This window comes from Bufo gargarizans, chromosome 3, assembly GCF_014858855.1.
Source record: "Bufo gargarizans isolate SCDJY-AF-19 chromosome 3, ASM1485885v1, whole genome shotgun sequence".
NCBI lineage: Eukaryota > Metazoa > Chordata > Amphibia > Anura > Bufonidae > Bufo > Bufo gargarizans.
Window position 1 is genome coordinate 112,173,052 of NC_058082.1, and position 21,385 is coordinate 112,194,436.

General features: G+C 41.6%; 2 protein-coding genes across 10 annotated transcripts in view; one reads left to right on the top strand and one right to left on the bottom strand.

The window, feature by feature from the left end:
* Positions 1–11,461, top strand: part of ARHGAP9 (Rho GTPase activating protein 9) — a 156,434-nt gene extending 144,973 nt beyond the window's left edge. For all 8 annotated transcript variants that reach the window (XM_044287084.1, XM_044287083.1, XM_044287085.1 and 5 more), the window contains one exon: positions 10,843–11,461. In XM_044287084.1, the coding sequence (XP_044143019.1) occupies positions 10,843–11,101 (259 nt within the window). In that variant the 3' untranslated portion in view covers positions 11,102–11,461. The remainder of the gene's footprint in view (positions 1–10,842) is intronic.
* Positions 11,462–13,816: 2,355 nt separating this feature from the next.
* Positions 13,817–21,385, bottom strand: part of LOC122932134 (zinc finger E-box-binding homeobox 1-like) — a 123,683-nt gene continuing 116,114 nt past the window's right edge. For both annotated transcript variants that reach the window (XM_044286378.1, XM_044286379.1), the window contains exon 7: positions 13,817–20,125. In XM_044286378.1, the coding sequence (XP_044142313.1) occupies positions 19,827–20,125 (299 nt within the window). In that variant the 3' untranslated portion in view covers positions 13,817–19,826. The remainder of the gene's footprint in view (positions 20,126–21,385) is intronic.

Below are 21,385 nucleotides of genomic sequence, written 5' to 3' on the forward strand. Positions count from 1 at the left end.
TGTGGCCTAACAAAACACTGCCACACCGCCGAGTAGGTGATTTTACCCCCAACACTCTGCCACGACTGACTGCTTCCATGAACCCCTGCACCACTACTTTCCGGGCAGATAGGCTCCTGCAAAGTGGGTGGTCTACCCTGGGCACGTTTGACTCCTGACCTCCCACTGCTGCCACCCTGCTGATTTCCGGCCACTCTAGCGACTTGCTGGCTCCGCCGCTGCCTCACGTCAAGCTTCTACCCTCTTCTCCCGATGATGATGATAAAGCCCCTAATTCATCATCGAGTACTGTCTGCATGTCACTGATGTCCTCCTCAACGGTCTCTGGGTCAGGAGCCTGACCGCTCACAACACCAGCTCCCATGCCTCTTTCCTCATCACTACTTGCCCGCCTACCGGAGGAAGCGGCAGATGTCTCCTCCACATCTTGGCTGGCCAGTATCTGCTTACTGTCCTCTAGTTGCTCGTCCTCGCTGTATAGTGGAGCTGAGCCCACAGCATATAATACTTCTCTGGCTGAGGGAACAAAAAAGGACAGAGGCAGGTTGAAGACAGGTGAGGGCACAGGGCCATGCCAACTAAGGGTTGTGTCTGACAAACCCACCGACTCTTGGCTGGGGGTTTCTGCTGTCACTTGGGACGAATTGGATGACTGAGTCAACCATTTAAGAACCGCTGGGTTGCTGGTCAAGACACGACCGCTAGATTACATCGGGAGCTGAGGCCTCTCGCTGGGACTCCTGCTGCTACGCCCTCTTACTCTGCTGCGATCTGTGCCTGCGCCAGAAACATTTAGGCATCTACCACTTCCCAACACCCCAAAAAAGTCTGTAATTTTATCACTTCACCATACAATGGCTAGTTATCCCTTTTTTTTCCACTAATACATGTCAAAGAAGGCTTTAGAACATATAACTGCACCGCTGAATGGCAAATAGGCCCTTACTTTTTTCCACTTATGCACACCACAAGAGGCTTTAGAAGATATAACTGCACCGCTGAACAGCAAGTAGTATATATTTTTGTGCCACTAATACACGCCAAAAAGGGCTTTAGAACATATAACTGCACCACAGAACGACAAATAGTATATATTTTTTGCCACTAATACTTGCCAAAAAGGCAGTAATTTTCTCACTTTACCACACAACGGCTAATAAGCCCTTTCCCACTAATACAAGACAAAAAATACTTTAGAACATATAACTGCACCGCACAAGGGCAACTAAGACGTAGAAATATTTCCTTGTAATAAACCCTGTTAATGGCTGTATCAAACAGCACTTGCACCCCAATAACAAGAACGGTTTGCTGGAATTACATAGCAGCAAGGTGTAATAGGATGTTCCTACTATCCAGGCTGTAACCTCCCCTACTAAACCCTATTCTGCTTCAATACTGTGGAATGATTCCTCCCTATCCTTTCCCTAAACTTTTATACAGCAAAATAAAAGTTTTAAAGTCTTTTCTACCACTGTCCCTAGCGCCTGCTGACGTCTCTCCCTGCACTATGTACACTGGAAAATGGCAGAATCTAAAATGGCTGAGGCTATTTATAGGGCTGTGACATCATAGGGCTGGCTAGCTGCTCATTAGCTGCATGCATGGCATTGTGGGTGATGCCTCGTTCCCAGAGTTCCTTGCTCCATGTCCTAACATGTGCAGCAGCCATTTTAGGAAAATATTTGAGGAAATTCGGATTCAGTTTGAATCGAATTTTTCCAGAAATTTGGATCGAATTCCACTTTTTCAACTTCGAATTTGCTCATCTCTAATAATAACAATACATTAGTAGGTGCCTTGTATTAACTTTCTCTATGTGACAACACCTTTAAATGTAGAATGGGATAGAAAAAATTATGTAATGCAAAATAATTTCAAAAAAGTATATAATGCTGCTGGCTCTTTAAGAACATTGCTGCTGGCTCCAGCCTTTAGCACTATGCCGCCACCGCATCACATTTTGGCAGCTCTGCTTTTGGAAGGAGAAAGTTGAGTAAGCAGCTGATATAGCCCTGCTGTCCACAGTCCAGCGAGTGAGCAGGAAAGCAGGAAACTGGGAATTGCTAAGTCTCTGAAGTGTGTGTCAGTCGCTGCGCAATCTTTCCTCAATGTTTCACAGTATTTCTTTCTTATAATGCTCATGGACTATAAGTATGCGAGTCTGCCTGTATTGTCTTATATAGCCATTGTGAATATTGCAGTAGTCTACTGAATGCATGTTGAGATTGCGTGTGTCTAGTCATGAACAGTGGTAGCAGGTCACTATTTTAAATGTACAAAGTAGTAATATAAAGGGAGTAGATGGGCAAAAGCTATGTAACTTATGCAATTGCATAGTATAATACTGTAATTCCGTGCTGTTCAATGCAAGAAATCTGAAAGAAATACTCTAACTTTTTTAAATCTGCAAGATATTTCATAAAACCTTTTATTTCAACACCCTTCTGTGCTTTCAGGGTAACTCTTACTCCACTCACATCATTTCTGTGTTGCACACCCCACGTGTTCACTGGAAAAATCCTCCAACGTACATGCTAATGTCATGCTGGTGTACCCATAGATTGGCCAAAGAGTTTTCTTTTGGCATACATTTGACCAGGATACCTCAAGATTCTGAAGCTCCTACTGTATTGAAAGGTGTAGTTGACTGCACTTTTCAGTAGGCACCGACCTACAGGGGGAGAGCCTGCGGGGGGAGTGGTAGTTGATTCACAGCAGCTGTCCTCACTCCATCGCTCCCTGCAGCCTTGCAGCGAATGGAGGGCGCACCCTTACTTCCCTCGCAGCACACCCTGGTATTGAGGCTCCTGCCTGGTGTTAGGCGGGGTGCTCTTGATGTTAGGTAGATAAGTGCAAGGGCAGATGTAGGTGCTGGCGGAGGGATGGTGGAGTCAATGACCAGACCTGTTGGTTAAAGTCTCCCTCTACCAAACTGATTATGGGAGTTGTAGTAGTACATTAGATAATAGACACAGTTCCAAAGTATATTACAGTGTGGTCTTCTCCCAATAGCTTTGTATAGGCAACAATGATGGCAGAAGTAGTACTCCCTGTCTCTCTCAGTCTCTCCAAATACCCACAGGCATGGACATCTGTTCTTATTAACTCTTTATGCAGTTCCCAGTTGCAGGGAGCAAATATTAGATCTGCATAGCCAATCCGTCTTAAAGTGTGGCAGTCGCTGAAGCAATATATCCTTTCCACAGCAGTAAAGTCTTATTGCCATAAACGTGCAGTACTTTACTGTCTTAATCCAGCACGGCCTTGATGGTTCTAGACCTTCTAGGAATGTTTCTTCTCTTTCCCTCAGGGGTAGTCCCCCAAGTTATTTTCTGTCAGCATTTCAGTCTCAGGAATGGTGTTTCCTGGATAAGACTTCTCTTTGGTTCTACTTGGCAGGAGCTCGCACATGTAGGCCTTGCTTCTAGCTATGCTTAGCTAAGACTCTCTAAGCAGAGGAGTCTGGACCAGCTGGTCTCCACAATAACCTAACCAAGACTACCAGCGTTAACAGTTTTTTATATCCATACACAACTATTTGGAATACATAGTGTATAGAGAGATAAGTGCTTTTAGCATTACATCACAACATTTAACTTTTTGCAAACAAATAACCTTTAGCAGTGATCCGCTGGGTTACTGCAAGTACTACCGTGTACTTTTTTAATGGCAGTCAATGTCAATTGTATGCAATGTAAAGGGATATATTTCCCCGTAATTAACTATAGATACGATGTATAGATTGACAGGACAGTTTCAAACAATCCAGTGAGGTGAATTTAGCCTTATCAGATTAAAGGTTTTATTTTATGGTGGGTGCTCTAATAATGAAAGTCTGGTGCATTTTAACCCATTAATTTGCCTTTTATTCATCCGAATTGCGGAGCAAAAGATTGTGCTCGCTGAATACATCAGTTGTTTCCTACTGTATAGACTCGTGAGGCTTCTTGGAGGTCCTGATCAATTTATACTTTTGGAAAAAGGCACAGAAAGGTGCACATAGGCCATTACCTCAAATTAATAATGAGAATAAGTTCTTGAAGGTCCTGACTTGCTTAGAGCTACAAATGTATAAATGGCACTTAAGTGAACTTAGGAGTTGTTCTTCTCTGAGGACTTTTTCTACAGAGTCTCCAGTGTGGCTGGATGGACTTGTGGTGGTATTCATACTTATCTGATTCTCAATGCTAGGTTTCGGCTCCATGGCTACCCCATTGGCCCTGACTGGTCTCTCTGCCTCAACATCTGATTTGAGAGCACTTATGTGTCACCCATGCAACATGTTACTTGGTCATGTGATGCATGTGTGATATGTAACTGCTGTGGCCGGTCATTGGCTGCAGCCATCACATTATCCGTGTCAAATTGGAAGTTGATTTGGGGAGACCCAGGATCTGCAGAGTTGGTGGGGTATCCATGGATCTGAAACCCATTAACGGGGATCAGGTAAGGATGATTACCACCATGGGTCTGGCCATGCTGGGCTCTCTGTAAAAAAAGGTCCCACGGGTGAACAACCCCTTTAAATCTGGTGCTTCATGGTAACTTTGGCCATGACAAGCGTTGTGCAACTAAAGATGGGCGTGTAACAGTGCAACCTCAGAACATAACTGAACTGAATGAGGTTGCAGCGTGATCCCAGAATTTTAAAAAAAATCCAGCAGTGTTAGATTTTTTGTGATCCTGGGGTTGCAGCTATTTGCAAGTCATCCTGCAATCCCATTCAGTTCCATTATGTTTTGGGACTGCTTTCTACACAGCTATCTTTGGTCGCATGACGCTTGTCAAAGCCCCAGCCTTAAGCAGAACAGGTATGGAAACATGGGACATTTATACTGTAGCTGTACTAAACAAGTTACTGACAATGTTCACATGCTACATTTATGTTCGTAGACGTTCTCTGTATCAGTGCAATATTGAAATATTTGTCAGAAGAATGACTAAGCCGGATAGTGGTTATGTTTTAAATAAACACGTATAAAGCAGGCCGCCCACAACAGTCCCTCAGGGATTCTAGAAATAAGAAGCCATTAACCAAAAGCCCAGGTGATATTAATTTACGAACGAAGGCCAGTTCCTGCCTTAGCTGCAGAATAACTCAGATGTATTCTCATGCTACCAGAATGTCTTGTGTCATAATCCGGAAATGACATCCTCTCTTTAATTCGTAGAGTAAGAATAAAATTCCCCTTGGCAGCCTGTACACTCCTGCACAGGGATTCACTGCCTTCTAGTTATGGATTGTGCTACCTTTTCCCTATGTAATGCTGAGTAAACCACTGATCATTTGTTTTTCACTTACATGAATCAGATTGCTCTGGTCAGGAAATCAGAAACAGAAAAAGAAAGTCATTCTCACCCAGCCACAGAGATGCCATATAAAACATATTTTCCTATGGCAGAAACAAACTCCCATTCCTCTGGTGAATGTGGTGTAACGGTGTCATGTAAGCTGGCTATTACAGTATGTCATCCCCAATCAAATACACATACAGGGAGGTTTATCAGCAGAATTTTATGATACAGAAAATTACAAGTCGGGAAACTGGCAAAGATTAAGGTAAATGTATTAAAATGACACACATGGCATCGAAACAGTATGTTAGACACTTTTTCTTATGCCACCTCATGATTGGTTAGGGTAGATTTAACAGATTTGTTACCTTATTCAGAGGTATAGTATTGACCTTCAGTCGTTTGCCCATACTCAGTGGGGTAGCTATAGGGGAAGCGGCTGCTTTGGGGCCCATACTCAGAAGGGGCCCACTCAGGATTAAGACTAAAAGATTTTATTGTCAGGGACCCCTCAACAGTATTGTAAAATTACTTTATGTACAGTGAAACTGTAGAAAATGGATGAAGCGGCTGCCTGGCCTGGTCTGAGAGAGCAATCTTAACTAGATGCAAGAGGTTGGGGATGCACAGGAGAAGGGGGTTGCAAAGAAGTTGCTTGGGGGTCGGGGGCCAGTTAAAAATTTTTACGTGGGGCCTAGTCATTTCTAGTTACGCCACTGCCCATAATTTTAGATGCTCATCGCTAATTTTTGACCCAAAAAAAAAAGCACACACCATTTATATATTTGGCACATTTTAGGACTTCTCTTAGCATAAGTCCATATTTTCAACATTCAAGGTTGACTTAATTCGTATATAAAACGCATAATAAATTTGGCGTACAATATGTACATATTTTGAGTAACATAAACAGTATTTTGGTGCATTTTACTTAGTAACTATTTCCCTGTCGATCATGAACTGCCAATTACTGACTGACCATCTGCTGAACATTTGGAACTTCTCATATCTCATTAAGGGTTCATTGACACGGATCCACATAATATACGGATGACTTCTGTTTTTTTTTTTTGCAGACTCATTGTAACAATGCCTATTCTTGTCCGCAAAAGACATGTTCTATCTTTTTGCGGGACTGCGGAATGGACATATGGATGCGGACAGCTCACTGTTTGCTGTCAGCATTTTTTGCGGCTCCTTTGAAATGAACAGGTCTGCATCCAATGCGCAAAATATGTGGATTGGATGTGGACCAAAAATATGGTCGTGTGAATGGGGCCATAGGGTACAGGCAGACTTTAGCTGGGTAAACTACGGGAGGGCAAGCTTCACATGGAACACACTGTAGGAAGGAACAAGGGGCCGTCATTGATGATCGGTATGCGTCACCGAGGTTCCTGGCCTCGGTGAGGTAAGAGCTGGTTTTGCTCAAGTGTCATTATTGCAGATTGCAGTCTGACACTTCAGCTGTTTAGTATGGCTGTAAAGCTGATCCAGGATGGCTTTTACTGGGAGTAGTCAAAAGTGCTGGGTGGGTGGCTACTCCCCACCTTCCAGGCTGGGTCTTGGCAGGCTTATAAAGCAGCCAGCACCATCAGGTGGTGTGGATCTACCTCCATCAGGATTCCAGGTGAACATTGTTTTGTTTTGCTGTGTATGAACAAGCACCAAGACTGTTATGTTTTGCTGAGTGTGAATAAAACACTGAATTTTGATTTACAACCTGGTTCCTTGCCTCTATACTGCATCCGCTAACCTGTCTACCAGAGCAAATCCCCACAACACATTGAGCTCTGAAATTGCAGCTCCACATACAGACATAGCCAGGGAAGGAGGTCTAGGAAAGAAAAGTTATACAGGCATCAGGCAACAACAGTGCAATTTGAACATCTCCAAATAAACAAACACAGAAATATCTCAACAATGACAAAGGCTGTAAATGTGTCCTTACATCGATGCCGGCCCTGCACCTCCTGCACTTTGACTTGCTCTGTCCACATTTTGGAAAAGCAGCAAGCAGGGCTCCAAACCTCCCAAAAGTCAAACTATCGCTCAAGTATGGAGTGCTTTGAGGTATGTGACTTTTAGGTAGTATTTTTCTGGCATACAGGAGATAATAAATGTCCTCCCAAATTCTGATATATTATATACCAAGGTGTGTATACACCACTCTGCAGCCTGCCACTTCTCCACCATACTTGTCTTCATGTCTATCTTTCCGGCAACTTGTGTTTGATAAAGGTCATGTTAGACCGAAACGTCACTTTAATGAGAGATTGCCTTACAAATAAATCCTTTCACTCTGCATACATTTACAGTGCTGTTGTCTGATTCAGTTACTATATTGAGGCTGGGAAGCCACAACAACACGAACCTGAACATTAGCAGACAAGAGTGCCACGCCATTATCATCTATGGTGTAGATTCTGGTCATCATTTACGCCAGAAAACTGGCGTAAATGATGGTAAATCTGATGGGGCTGATAGCCCCGTGCACACAAAACCCTTGACACACACCCTTTTCGGAAAGTGGCACAAGCGACATTAAGAACCACCTGCCCAAAAATGTTTGCGTAAATGGTGTTTAAAAAGTTGTTGTAAAGCTGGGGTTTGTGACTTTTTTACACCTATTAAAACTGACACAGGCCATTGTTTAACGAACTGTATGTCTTGTTTGTTGCCTCACCAAAATCCGAAAGTCATAGTTTTTATTATTCGGGTTGACATTACTGTATCATTGTAGCCTTTACAGTCACTCTCCCAGGGCAGCTATGACTTTGTTAGGCCTTGATCTCACCCCTAAAAACAATTGTGAAGGCTTACAACAGGGGGGGGGGGGATGGGGGGATTTAGCATTCTATCTGATCCTAGCCAGAACCCCACAATCACTGTGCCCATGAATAACAGCAATGTGAATGCATGGCACTGACCATTTTAGGTACATTTCTGACATGCAACAGGAAGAGGTTAATAGGGGATGCCATTCCATATTTTGGTTCCTACAATGGATCTGCCTTACAGAGGTCATTTTCTGCCAGGAGAAGTTAACCAGAAGTTAAACAGAATGTATGGACAGGTTACATTAGAGGCAGAATTAATTAAGAAATAATAATTTTCTTGGTATTCTTCTGGTTCACATTTGTATTGAGTCATGTTTGTCTACTTCCTGGCTGCCAATGTATAAATTTCTCTAGGGTTGTGAACAGCTGCGAGATACAAGTCCATCCAGTGGCCAGGTTAGCTTGTGTGATTCAGGATCTACATGCCTGACAAATTAAAGAGGGAAGTGACTGAGCTTAATTCTTCCTGCAAGAACATCAACTTATTCCAGACAAAGCACTGTAATCTGTGCTATCTACAAGTATAGTATTCATTGTTATCCAATGAGTAATGGAAATGACCAGGTCAGTGACCAATACATCATATCTCCTATCTCAGGGAGCACAAACTACTGACTTATAGCATATAGCAGGACCTTCTGGATTCAAACAGAACACCAATGTTACAAAGCAGATTTGGATCCTCTGTGTTTACTGGACAGATTTGACATAAGGCTACACCTAAGGGTGTTATCTAAATGTCCCCTCCCCCCGATCATCACTCTTTAGCCCCTATACAGGGATCTGGACACTACTGCAGGGGGACCTCCATACCACTTCCTTTTAGAGTAGTCTCTGTTTAGTAGACTGCTGACCCAGGGGAGTCAAGAGACACCGGTACAGGGCACTGAAGGGTCAGGCAAAACCATAGTCAAGAATAAGCTGATATTAGGATAGCAGTTTTGGGTCAGTACGGAGATAAGGCGGAGGTCAGGTAAAGCAGCGAAGGGTCAGATCTGGAAACAGGCAGAAGAACACTGGAGAGCAAAACAAGAGAAGTAGCGCACCTTTGTAGGAACCTGGAGAGCTAGAAACTATGGCTCAAGTACCTTCCCACAGGGGAAGGTGCCTTAAATATCCTAGGGATGTCTGCTGCAGGCTGGAATTGATTAAGAACCAGTGAGAGTGTTCGTGTGCATCCTATGGCAGGAGAAGGCTGTCACGCCCTGCCCTGTGAGTGATCTGAGAAGATCTGTCAGACTTGCTGCACGTGAATCTATCTGTCAGATTGCTTTACTGTGGCTTTGGGCAGGATCTCACTCCCTCACAGGTTCTGCTGATTAGTTTGTTAGTGATGCTATTTATATCTGCCTCTCACTATAGCCCTTGCGGTTTATAGTTTCTCCTGGAGTTCTCTGCTGGTGTTTGGTGGATCTCCTGCACCAAGTTCGTCTTCAGTTAAGTCCTCCTTCCGTCCTTTCTGTTGTTTGTACTGGCTAGGCCTTAGGTAGACGCGGGTTTCTTCATCTTGTGCAAGGAATCAGTTGTCTTTTTGCCTGCTCCCTAGCTGAGGGTTTGTGTCAGTTTCAGAGTGCATGAACACTTCTACCATCGAGATTTGTTCATGTTGGTAGCAGTCAGGGAAAGAATCAGGAATTGTCAGGAGGTGACCTTTCCCTGTTTCCTAGCTGAGGGGCCTAGCTTGCGGTTTTGTTTAATTTTGTTGTGTTTGGTTTGCTTCCCTTCCCGCACCTTCCGTGACAAAGGCACAGTCCCAGGAAGTAGGCCTCAGCCTGTGTGGAGTGGATGGAGCAGCACTACTCCAGCTGCTGGGCAGAGAGAGAGAGGGTTGCTGGAGGGCCTGAACCACTAGAAACCTTGATCCAGGGAACGGGTGAGCAATGTGGCAGCCATGACCACCAAGAGGAGCAGAGTGTCAGCAGGCACAGACCGCCACCATAACAGTCAAATGCATAGCTGTCCTAGTGATATTAGTTTTGTTTGGTATAAATGAATTTCTATGATATGATTCAGTGTTTTTAATATAAGATGTTGAAATGGCGCCAGGAGTTTTAGGGAAAGCCTATAAGTCCTCATTCCCCGTCCGTACAGTGACTGAGAGAGTTAATCCATATACAGGGAGAGCTATCGATCACAGCGTGTCGGTGGAGGAAGCAGGAATTACAGGCTCCCAGAAAGTTGCTTTTCTTTCATTTGTGATATAGGGGGAATATAAGCACCAGAGTGCATTGTAATCCTTTTACCAGTATACCTCAGCTGTATTCCACATCGACAAGAAGATACACTAGGTAAACTTGTCAGATATATAGGTATTGTAATGAATATTAATAATTAACTGTTCTAATTTTTCGATTTTTCTCTTTACTTTGTATACTGTGATAAGTAATCTGTTAGTCTAGCTTCCATAAACGTGAATTGCTAAACAGTTGTATATTCACCTTATACACTAGGAAAATCTCCTGACATATATGCTAATACATATGCCAAGAGGATGTCCTTTTGACATACATTTGCCCATTGGGCTCCAGCAATCCCTGCTCTATTGAAAAGCATAGTAGGCTGCATTTTTCACTTTGTGTCCAGTTACAGAACGCAAGAAACCAAAATGTCTGGAGAGATACAATTGTTCATCCGACAGCTATTAAATGTGTATGGTTGTTCTTATGAGAAATTGACTGACAATATTGCTTTTTCTTCTCCCCAGTGTCAGAGAGCACTCCGAGATTAATCGAATGACCACTCAGAACATTGGCATTGTTTTTGGGCCCACACTGATGAGACCGGAGAAAGAGCAGTTTGCTAACATTGCTGCTAATATGGCGTATCAGAACCAAGTTGTGGAAACTTTTCTTACTCACTATGATGAAATCTTCCAGGACAGTACAGAGGAGTATAGAAATTTACCCTGTGCAGAACCCGAATGTGTGTCTAAACCCCACATAATACTGTCCACCCCGTTGTAGGACTATAATTTCAAACTCAGTAAAAGCCTCCAAGACGAACCTCCTTATTTTTTCCCAGTCCATCAGCATCTGGAATGGACATTTATGTCGGGGATGTAAAGCAAAGTATAGAAGGTATTGAAGGTACAATGACTGTTTTAGCTATTTAGCAAAGAAGCACATAATATTGCTCAGTCTCTGGACCAAATGGCTTTGACATATTCCTGTTTGAAGAGACAGCCACAGCTGGAACTCACATACACTGAAGTAATTGAAGGTGATGGCAAGGTCTATTCTTTGTTGAATGCAGATGTAGAAATGAATTGCAATGTATTATTCTATTTTTATAATATGCTAAAAATATTAGTGTTTTGACATTTTTATTCTGGACTATTTTTGTATGAGGTTGAACAGTAAAATGTATCCTGCCTAAATCTGCATCCTGTGACGCTCCAGCTGTTGCAAATCTACAACTTCCAGCATACCCCAATGGCTACAGGCTTAAATGAAACATGGGACACATAGGCGGATTCATTTAATGATTGGACTAGTCAGACCAGCTAAGGGAGGTGGGCTTAATGTTAAAAACAGTCAATTTCCCTCATACTGGCTGGAGATCGGAGGGCTTAGCTTGTTTGCAACTAACCATTCCTCCTTGATTAGTAATGTACAGTACTTACTTTCACATGGCTTACGCAGAAAGAGGGTTGGACTGGTCCATCAGAGCATGAGAGGATCCTTCGGTGAGTCAAGTCTCTGGGGCTCATAGTGGGCTACTAAGGTCCAGGAGGAAAATCAGATTTGGAGATGCCTTTGGGGCCACTTGCCTCTACGGTCTATTTCTTTGATTCAAAACCTATTAAACTTTATTCATGATGTAGGAGTTTGCCCTTGAGAATAATTTCCTCTGGTGGGCCCCAGGAACCCTATTGTGACAATGCACAGAAAAGGAAAAACTAAAATGGAAAAAATCGACTACATCTCTAGCTGTTTGAAGGGGCTGCTCAGGGTGAGCTCAGCGGCCATTTCATGGCCTATATCAGTCTGAATGGTGTTCGTATTCAGAGTGGCATCACTGTTAAAAGGCTGGATGACCCCTTTAAAAGGGTATAAGGGGGCAAGTATTAGTTCATTCAGATACAAAAAATGTTTCTAGACAATTGGTTCACTATCCCACTGTATTCACTGTATACAGTTGCAAGAAAAAGTATGTGAACCCTTTGGAATGATATGGATTTCTGCACAAATTGGTCATAAAATGTGATCTGATCTTCATCTAAGTCACAACAATAAACAATCACAGTCTGCTTAAACTAATAACACACAAATAGTTAAATGTTACCATGTTTTTATTGAACACACCATGTAAACATTCACAGTGCAGGTGGAAAAAGTATGTGAACCCTTGGATTTAATAACTGGTTGAACCTCCTTTGGCAGCAATAACTTCAACCAAACGTTTCCGGTAGTTGCAGATCAGACGTGCACAACGGTCAGGAGTAATTCTTGACCATTCGTCTTTACAGAACTGTTTCAGTTCAGCAATATTCTTGGGATGTCTGGTGTGAATCGCTTTCTTGAGGTCATGCCACAGCATCTCAGTCGGGTTGAGGTCAGGACTCTGACTGGGCCACTCCAGAAGGCATATTTTCTTCTGTTTAAGCCATTCTGTTGATTTACTTCTATGCTTTGGGTTGTTGTCCTGTTGCAACACCCATCTTCTGTTGAGCTTCAGCTGGTGGACAGATGGCCTTAAGTTCTCCTGCAAAATGTCTTGAAAAACTTGGGAATTCATTTTTCCTTCGATGATAGCAATCCGTCCAGGCCCTGATGCAGCAAAGCAGCCCCAAACCATGATGCCCCCACCACCATACTTCACAGTTGGGATGAGGTTTTGATGTTGGTGTGCTGTGCCTCTTTTTCTCCACATATAGTGTTGTGCGTTTCTTCCAAACAACTTTGGTTTCATCTGTCCACAGAATATTTTGCCAGTACTGCTGTGGAACATCCAGGTGCTCTTGTGCAAACTGTAAACGTGCAGCAGTGGCTTCCTCTGTTGTATCCTCCCAAGAAATCCATTCTTGTTTAGTGTTTTACGTATCATAGATTTGCTAACAGGGATGCTAGCATATCCCAGAGACTTTTGTAAGTCTTTAGCTGACACTCTATGATTCTTCTTCACCTCATTGAGCAGTCTGCGCTGTGCTCTTGCAGTCATCTTTACAGGACAGCCACTCCTAGGGAGAGTAGCAGCAGTGCTGAACTTTCTCCATTTATAGACAATTTGTCTGACTGTGGACTGATGAACAGCAAGGCTTTTGGAGATACTTTTATAACCCTTTCCAGCTTTATGCAAGTCAACAATTCTTAATCGTAGGTCTCCTGAGAGATCTTTTGTGCGAGGCATCATTCACATCAGGCAATGCTTCTTGTGAAAAGCAAACCCAGAACTGGTGTGTGTTTTTTATAGGGCAGGGCAGCTGTAACCAACACCTCCAATCTCATCTCATTGATTGGACTCCAGTTGGCTGACACCTCACTCCAATTAGATCTTGGAGATATCATTAGTCTAGGGGTTCACATACTTTTTCCACCTGCACTGTGAATGTTTACATGGTGTGTTCAATAAAAACATGGTAACATTTAATTATTTGTGTGTTATTAGTTTAAGCTGACTGTGATTGTCTATTGTTGTGACTTAGATGAAGATCAGATCACATTTTATTACCAATTTGCGCAGAAATCCATATAATTCCAAAGGGTTCACATATTTTTTCTTGCAACTGTAGACTGCAGCTACATTTAACCTATGATTTATCTCCATATTAGTTTCATATTTGGAAGCTTCTAATTGTGATGCCCCTAAAAAAGAAAGTGGGCACACAGGCCAAAAGTAATGTACAAAACAGCCACTCCCTTTCCTGTTAAGCCACCTACATTTTTGGACAAGGCACAGAGGCTTTCTCTAAATTTGGATATGCCAAATTGCACCACTTTTTGGAGCAATTTATGCCCATATCTAGGTGTGCTCATATTAGTTAATGTGAAGTGAGTGTATGTCCCTAAACAACCAGATACAAAATACAAAGAAGGGGAGATGTAAAGATGATATTTGCACATTAAAAATATTGTACCAATGAAAAACACTATTGGTTATGACTAGTGATCAAAACTTTGATTCCGCTGCTTTGCCAAATTTCACTTCATGACTAATTACTTTGTCACAAAGTGCATTTCTTTGTAATTAGCGGGCGCAATCACAGGGAGCGGCGATTGCACGGCCCACCTTCGATAAAACCCTCAGATGCCGTGAACATTGAGGGCTTTCAGTGGTTAATCCTGCAGCGGCCATCTTGATTGAACACAGTGTGAGAAATGTTGTGTGATGACGTCTTTACGCTGAAATCTCGCGGGCGCTCTTTATTCAAGATTGCCACAGCGGCCTCTTCACATGCAAATGGATGAGGCGAGTATAAGGGTACTTTCACACTAGCGTTATTCTTTTCTGGTAATAAAATCCGGTAATGGGTCTCAATACCGGAAAAAAACGCATCAGTTTTGTCCTAATGCATTCTGAATGGAAAGCAATCAGTTCAGTATGCATCAGGATGTCTTCCGTTCCGTCCTTTGTACGTCATTTTTCCTGCCAAAATCCCGTAACAATACCGCACTAATAATACGGCATTAATTTCCATAGAGATGTATTAATGCTGGATCTGGTACCAAGTGTTCCGGAAATTGTAGCGTCGCTGCATCCGGTTTTCCGGTCTGTGTATGCGCCGGGATATAGGAAGAGCTGGCTTCGCTTTTGATCTTTGAAAAAATTTCAATACCGGATCTGTTATTCCGGATGCAGTATTTCACCGGATCCATCTAATGAATCCGGAAAAAAAGGATATCAATTTGCATACTGTTTGCTAGATCTGGCAGGCAGTTACGGCAATTGAACTGCCTGCCAGATTCTTACAATGCTAGTGTGAAAGTAGCCTAATTGATTCATTACCACGGAGCATGAGGAAATTTAGGATTTGCGGTGAATCAAATTTTCCCTGAAATTCAGATCGATGTCCACTTCTGATACTTCGATTCTCTCAACCCTAGTTATGGACAATAATTAAAAATCTGCACAGACAAAAACACAAACATGGTGGTAACCTATAATAAGGTTCCATACACAGAGGGGCATATACAAATAATAGCAGAGCCCAGAGTGGGTTACACTGATAATGCAAATACAGCAAAGGAATATTAAGGGTATGACACAAATATGTATCAATGAATCTAGATATATAGTAAATCAGACAGAGCAACGATCCTTTACCACAAGTTCACAAAATGTATAAAAAGCAGTCTCCACATGTTCTAGCCAAACCCTGCCCTATGCATACGGCTTCCTCAGGGGGCTCCTGTATGTATTCGCATTATCAGTCTAACCCAGCCTGCTATTATTTGTATATCCCCAGCCCTGCGTGTACTCTTTTTATGGGTTACTTATCACCATGTTTATATTTGTGCAGATTTTTAATTGCTGGCTTTAACCAATAAATTGCTTTTCACTGGTACAATATTTTTGTTGTGTAAATCTCATCTGTATGCCCTCCCCTTTTTTTTTTTTTAGTAAATGTAACCATTCACAAAGCTGTCTATTTTTTACACTTCTCTCCCCTTTTCAAAACAAACTGGCGTAAAACTGTAATACATTTAATTTTCTTGATGTGCCAAATTTTTTAAGAGGCGTGAGACTTAATAAATTCAGCGCATTTCACTTCTAAGGACTTTAGACTGAGACTAGAGTAGGAACCACCAGTCAGTGATTTCCATCAGTGATCATGAGCCAAAACCAGGATTGGAGCCTCCACAGACATAAGGTATAATGGAAAGATCTGCACCTGTTCTGTGTTTAGAGCTGCACCTGGTTTTGGCTGAAAATCACTGATGAAAATAACTGAGCAAACACTGACGTGTGAATGAGGCTTTAGGCCGCTTTTAGACAAGTGTATTGAAATCCGTCAGTATTCTGGCTCCGGATCCTGATGATATACCATCAGTATTGTCATCAGGATTTACATGCGGATTTCTTTCTTCATTATTTATGCACTGCACAGACTGTAATGTGTATTTTTGGAAACAAATCTGCACAAAACTTGGACATGTTGCGGATTTCAAATACTGGCGGAAATTATACGCCCATGTGAATAGCTCCATTCATTAACATTAGCAGCGGATTCTGGTACACTAAATCCAGACTATATATGCATTGCAAATACGCTCGTCTGAAAGCGGCCTTAGGATACGCCTAGACCAGTGATGGCTAACCTTGGCACTCCAGCTGTGGTGAAACTACGACTCCCAGCATGCTCCATTTATTTCTACAGAGCTCTGAGAGCAGCCAAGCAAGGGGGGCATCTTGGGAGTTGTAGTTTTACCACAGCTGGAGTGCCAAGGTTAGCCATCACTGGCCTAGACTGTCAGGTTTCTGCATACAGTTTTGGAAGCTAAAACCAGTAGTGGATCGTGAAAGGAGAGAAAGTGTGAAGGACAGATATGACTTCTCTAGGGTTTTTTTTAGTCACTCCTTTTAAGACCTGCATCCGGAAATCTGACCGTGTGGCCACACCCTTGGTAAATCTGTCCAGGTATATGGTTGTCCATATTAGTACTATATTTTCACATTCTGCAAGAGTGCTTAATATATAGCATATTATTTTAATATGAAATAAACATGGATGAAAATACAAAAGAAATTAATGTCATAAATCAACAACTGTATTAGGCTAGTTTAACACTAGCGGCAAGGAACTTCGGCAGGCTGTTCCGGCGGGTGAACAGCCTGTCGGATGTATGCTGGCGCTAGTGCACGCCTCCCCCCGGACTACCACTCCGGCCCCATTGACTACAGGTCATAGTTTTATTCTGGTCGCCTCTCGGCATGTTTGCTGTGCTGCCTCCGGAACTCTGTCCCGCCTTCATTATAGTCAATGGGGCCGGAGCGATAGTCCGGGGGCACACGTGCACTAGCGGCAGCACGGATCCGACAGGCTGTTCACCCGCCGGAACAGCCTGCTGGAGTTCCTTGCCGCTGGTGTGAAAGTACCCTAACCCAGCTGTATTTCACCTTTACTAGTATGTGAGTGAGGCTTAATGGCAAATTGTACTTCTCTTGCCAATCAGGCTACACAATAAAATCACCCCGTTTAGAGACTAAAATGTTTATTAGCATACTGAGTATAGTTGTTAATCATACAGAATAATCTATTTATATGACAATTTACACCTCAGGATAGAATACAGTCTATGGTAGCACAATATCATGTGACAATGTGTTTCCTGTTATATATATATATATATATATATAGTTGTTTTATTGTCATTATTGGTGAATAGAAGTACATATTTCTACAATACATAAGAAAATAGTTGAACTCTGTACAGCTATGGAAGGTACAAAAATAACATGTATTTTACTTTTTCGAACAGGTGCATCTTTCATTTGACAGATAGCAAGTCATAATATATCTAGAAATTGACATGCACATAGTACATATAATTTCTGCTGGTACATTTTCAAATACATATGTAAGAAACAGAAATATTCAATATGATATAAAATATGTAAATAATGTAAATATTAAAATCTTAGATGCAAAAAATATTAAAACAGTTTTGCAGTCATTTACCACTTTGTGTGTAATCCAATTTATAAAACTGCTAGGTCTTTACTGGGATGATATGACCAATCTGGAAATGGCTTTCATGGGAACTGTAAGAACGGGCATTGCCTACTACTAAGGCTGGTTTCACTCAACTGTAATAGGAACATATTTAGGCACCCATATTAAGGTGTGTGTATATATATACACATATACACATACACACACATACATACATATATACATACATAGCAAAGGACAGGTTGGTCCCCTCTTTAAAAAACGAAGAGACTGTTTTCTAACTTCCATTAACCTATTGCCTCCCCCCAATATTGTTCCTGTTGCCGTCTTTGATATTGTGCCTGCTGTGTTTCATAATTGGAGATAAATCTACCAGTCAGGATGCAATAGTCTATCTACACCTACAGGAACAAGAAACATTTCTTTGGGGACAGCAAGGTAGAAATGTCCAATACCAAGGAGATCACCCAGGCCAAATTGGGGAATGTTTCCTCCCACTTATTCAAAAGAATCCCATGAACATGGTAAAACATCTTCAAATTTTCTAAGATTTCTAGTTAATTATGACTATCCAGAAGTAGATGGGGAGAAATTCAGTAAGATTGTTTTTTCTCACGCCAGAGAGAGACACCTCCCTTCTCTAGACTATGACTATAAGGTCTTGGATGGTGGATCCCACTCTAAGCTTTTTAGAATAGGACCTTTGAAAATAGGTTTTCTACATTAGACAACCCCTTTTATGTTTTTTTTTTTTTATAGATTTCAGTTCTAGTGTTGGACTAAATGTCATGTTCATTGTTAGTGGGAAAAAAATCTTATATGTTATTACAATATTTTGTATTTGCAACCCTGTATTTTGGTAAAATATATTAAGCCATACAGTAGTATTATGTATAATATAATTTCTCCTAATATTGTGCAACATACTCCTTCAAACTTTCCTGGACCTTTATGTAACACTAGTACCACTGAGTAACATAACTATAAAAATAAGCCAGAGCTAGTGCTGTGAGTAAAAGAGATGGCAATTATTTACCTATTTAAGCATTAATAGCACCAGACATTTGCATACATACATAGAGAATAGTGGTTGTTACATATAGCACACCATAGTTCAGATTATAACAGCATGAGTGCGATGTATGCTAAAACAATGCAGAGTGCCAGGTGTGTAGCTATAGAGGGTGTGGAAGTAGCAATTGCCTCTGAGCCCCGATGCCTAAGTGGGCCCAAAGACCTGTCTGTCATATAAGAAGACACTAGTATTATAAATATCACATAGAAGGTGGGGGGCTATGTTATTCTGGAATCACATATACTGCACAGTTTTGTAGCAGTTTTTGGTACACTTTTTAAGTCCCAACACAAGGGTATATATAAAAAAGAAGCATATTTTTTTCCGTATACCTTTTCTTCTTTTTGGATCCACTCAAACACCTAACAGACCTAAAAAAAAATCTATATATGTTTGATTCCAGCCTTCAAGGTTTTACATTAATGGTTCCCTCTTCCCTTAAATTCAAACAATTGGAATATAACAAGTCAGACGGTACTTGTTGTGGGAAAACTCCATCAGCCTATGCAGAACATAGGCACATCAACTTTTTTAATAGTAGTCATCATCTTTGTTATTATTATTGCACACACAGGACATATCACCAAGAAGATCTAATATGTGATTTGTGTATAAACCCTTAAAAATAGATCCTGTTTTTTTTCTGGACCGGTTATTTTGAAAAAGTAATACTGTGTATTCTTTAAAAGAGTTTTTCCATCTAGGACATATATGGCATATTGATAGAATATGTCATAAATATCCAATAGGAGCAGGTCAATCTGGGACTTGCTATTATCTCAAGAACAAAGTGAATGGAGAACAAGTCATGCATCTGTGGGGCCCCATCCTTGAGAAAGGAGCGGTCATCGATATGCCATAAATGCCCTAGATTCAACAACCCTTTTAATTGTTCGAATTAAACTGGGTCATGTTGCTGATTCTGCAATCATGTGTCCATTGGTCCACTTCCTTAGAGAGCAATTGTAGTGCTTTTCTTTAAGTACCCTATGGGCACTCATTAGCTCTGCACCATGTTTCTCAGTGTCTCAAGAGAAGGCAACACTGGGTAATTTTCAGACTGGTTAGATGTATTTCCCCAAGTCATTTCACCATTTTCTGGGAGATCTGTAGAGTTTCTATGGCAGTAAGAATACCGATGATTCATATGCTGAGAGAAGGACCCAGAATGGGAGAATCTCTTACCACATTTATCACAACAATATGGCTTTTCTCCTGAGTGTAGCCGAATATGCTCAATGAGGTGATGCTTGTGCTTGAACGCCTTGTTGCAAACTTCACATTGATGCGGTCTATTTCCTAGATGTAAGAAAAAAGATAAAAAAGTGTGATCATATTAGCTTTTGACTTTACATAAGATTTTCTCAAAGGTTTTTTCTGGCCTTTAAAAAAAAAAATACTAATAAATAACCCCCAACCCCCACTGTTCCCACGCCAAATATTTGGTAATTCCCCAATGGTCTCTGCTTACTTGGCCACAGTGATGGCATATCCTACTTGATGTGACCATGCCAGCCAATCACTGTCTGCAATGGTGAAATGTTGTTCATACTGAACTCAGAAATTGGCTGACAGGGTCATTGTTATTCCACAAATGAAATTCCATAAAAGGCTGGTTTCACATCACATTTTTATCCAAAGTTTAACATTGAAAATACCGTGCTGCCCATAATTATTCATACCCCAGGCAAATTTTGACTTAAAGTTATTTTTATTCAACCAGCAAGTAAAAAGGCACACAAAAGCTCACTTGGCCTTTGCAAAAGCTCATCTGGACAAAGATGACGACTTCTGGTCTTCTGTGTTATGGTCAGATGAAACAAAAATTGAATTGCTTGGTCACAATGCTGTTTCCTTCATTTGGTGTAAAAAGGGAGAAGCTTTCAACCCAAAGAACACCATCCCCACTGTCAAACATGGTAGTGGGAACCTAATGCTTTGGGGGTGTTTTTTTAACCAATGGACCAGGGAACCTAATCACAGTAAACGGCACCATGAAAAAAGAGCAAAACATGAGGATTCTCAACGACAACATCAGGCAGTCTGCAGAGAATCTTGGCCTTGGGCACCAGTGGACATTTCAGCATAACAATGACCCAAAACACACAGCAAAAGTGGTGAAGAAATGGTTAGCAGACAACAACATTAACGTTTTGGAGTAGCCCAGCCAGAGTCCAGACTGGAGTACAATTGAGAATCTGTGGAGGGAGCTTAAGATCAGGGTGATGGCAAGAAGACCCTCCAACCTGAAAGATTTGGAGCTCATTGCTAAAGTTGAATGGGCAAAAATACCTGTGGAGACATGCAAAAAGCTGGTCTGCAATTATAGGAAGTGTTTGATTGCTGTAATGGCCAATAAAGGCTTTTCTATTGATTATTGAGAAGGGTATGCATAATTTTGGACTGGACACTTTTTGCTCAAATGTAAATGCTGAGAAATGTTTTTTTTCCCCCCCCACAATAATGCCTCTTGTACATAGTCTTCTTATCTTTTGGGAGACACCTATGTCATTTCCCGTCAACAAATTATTTGCTGGTTGAATAAAAGTAACTTAGTCA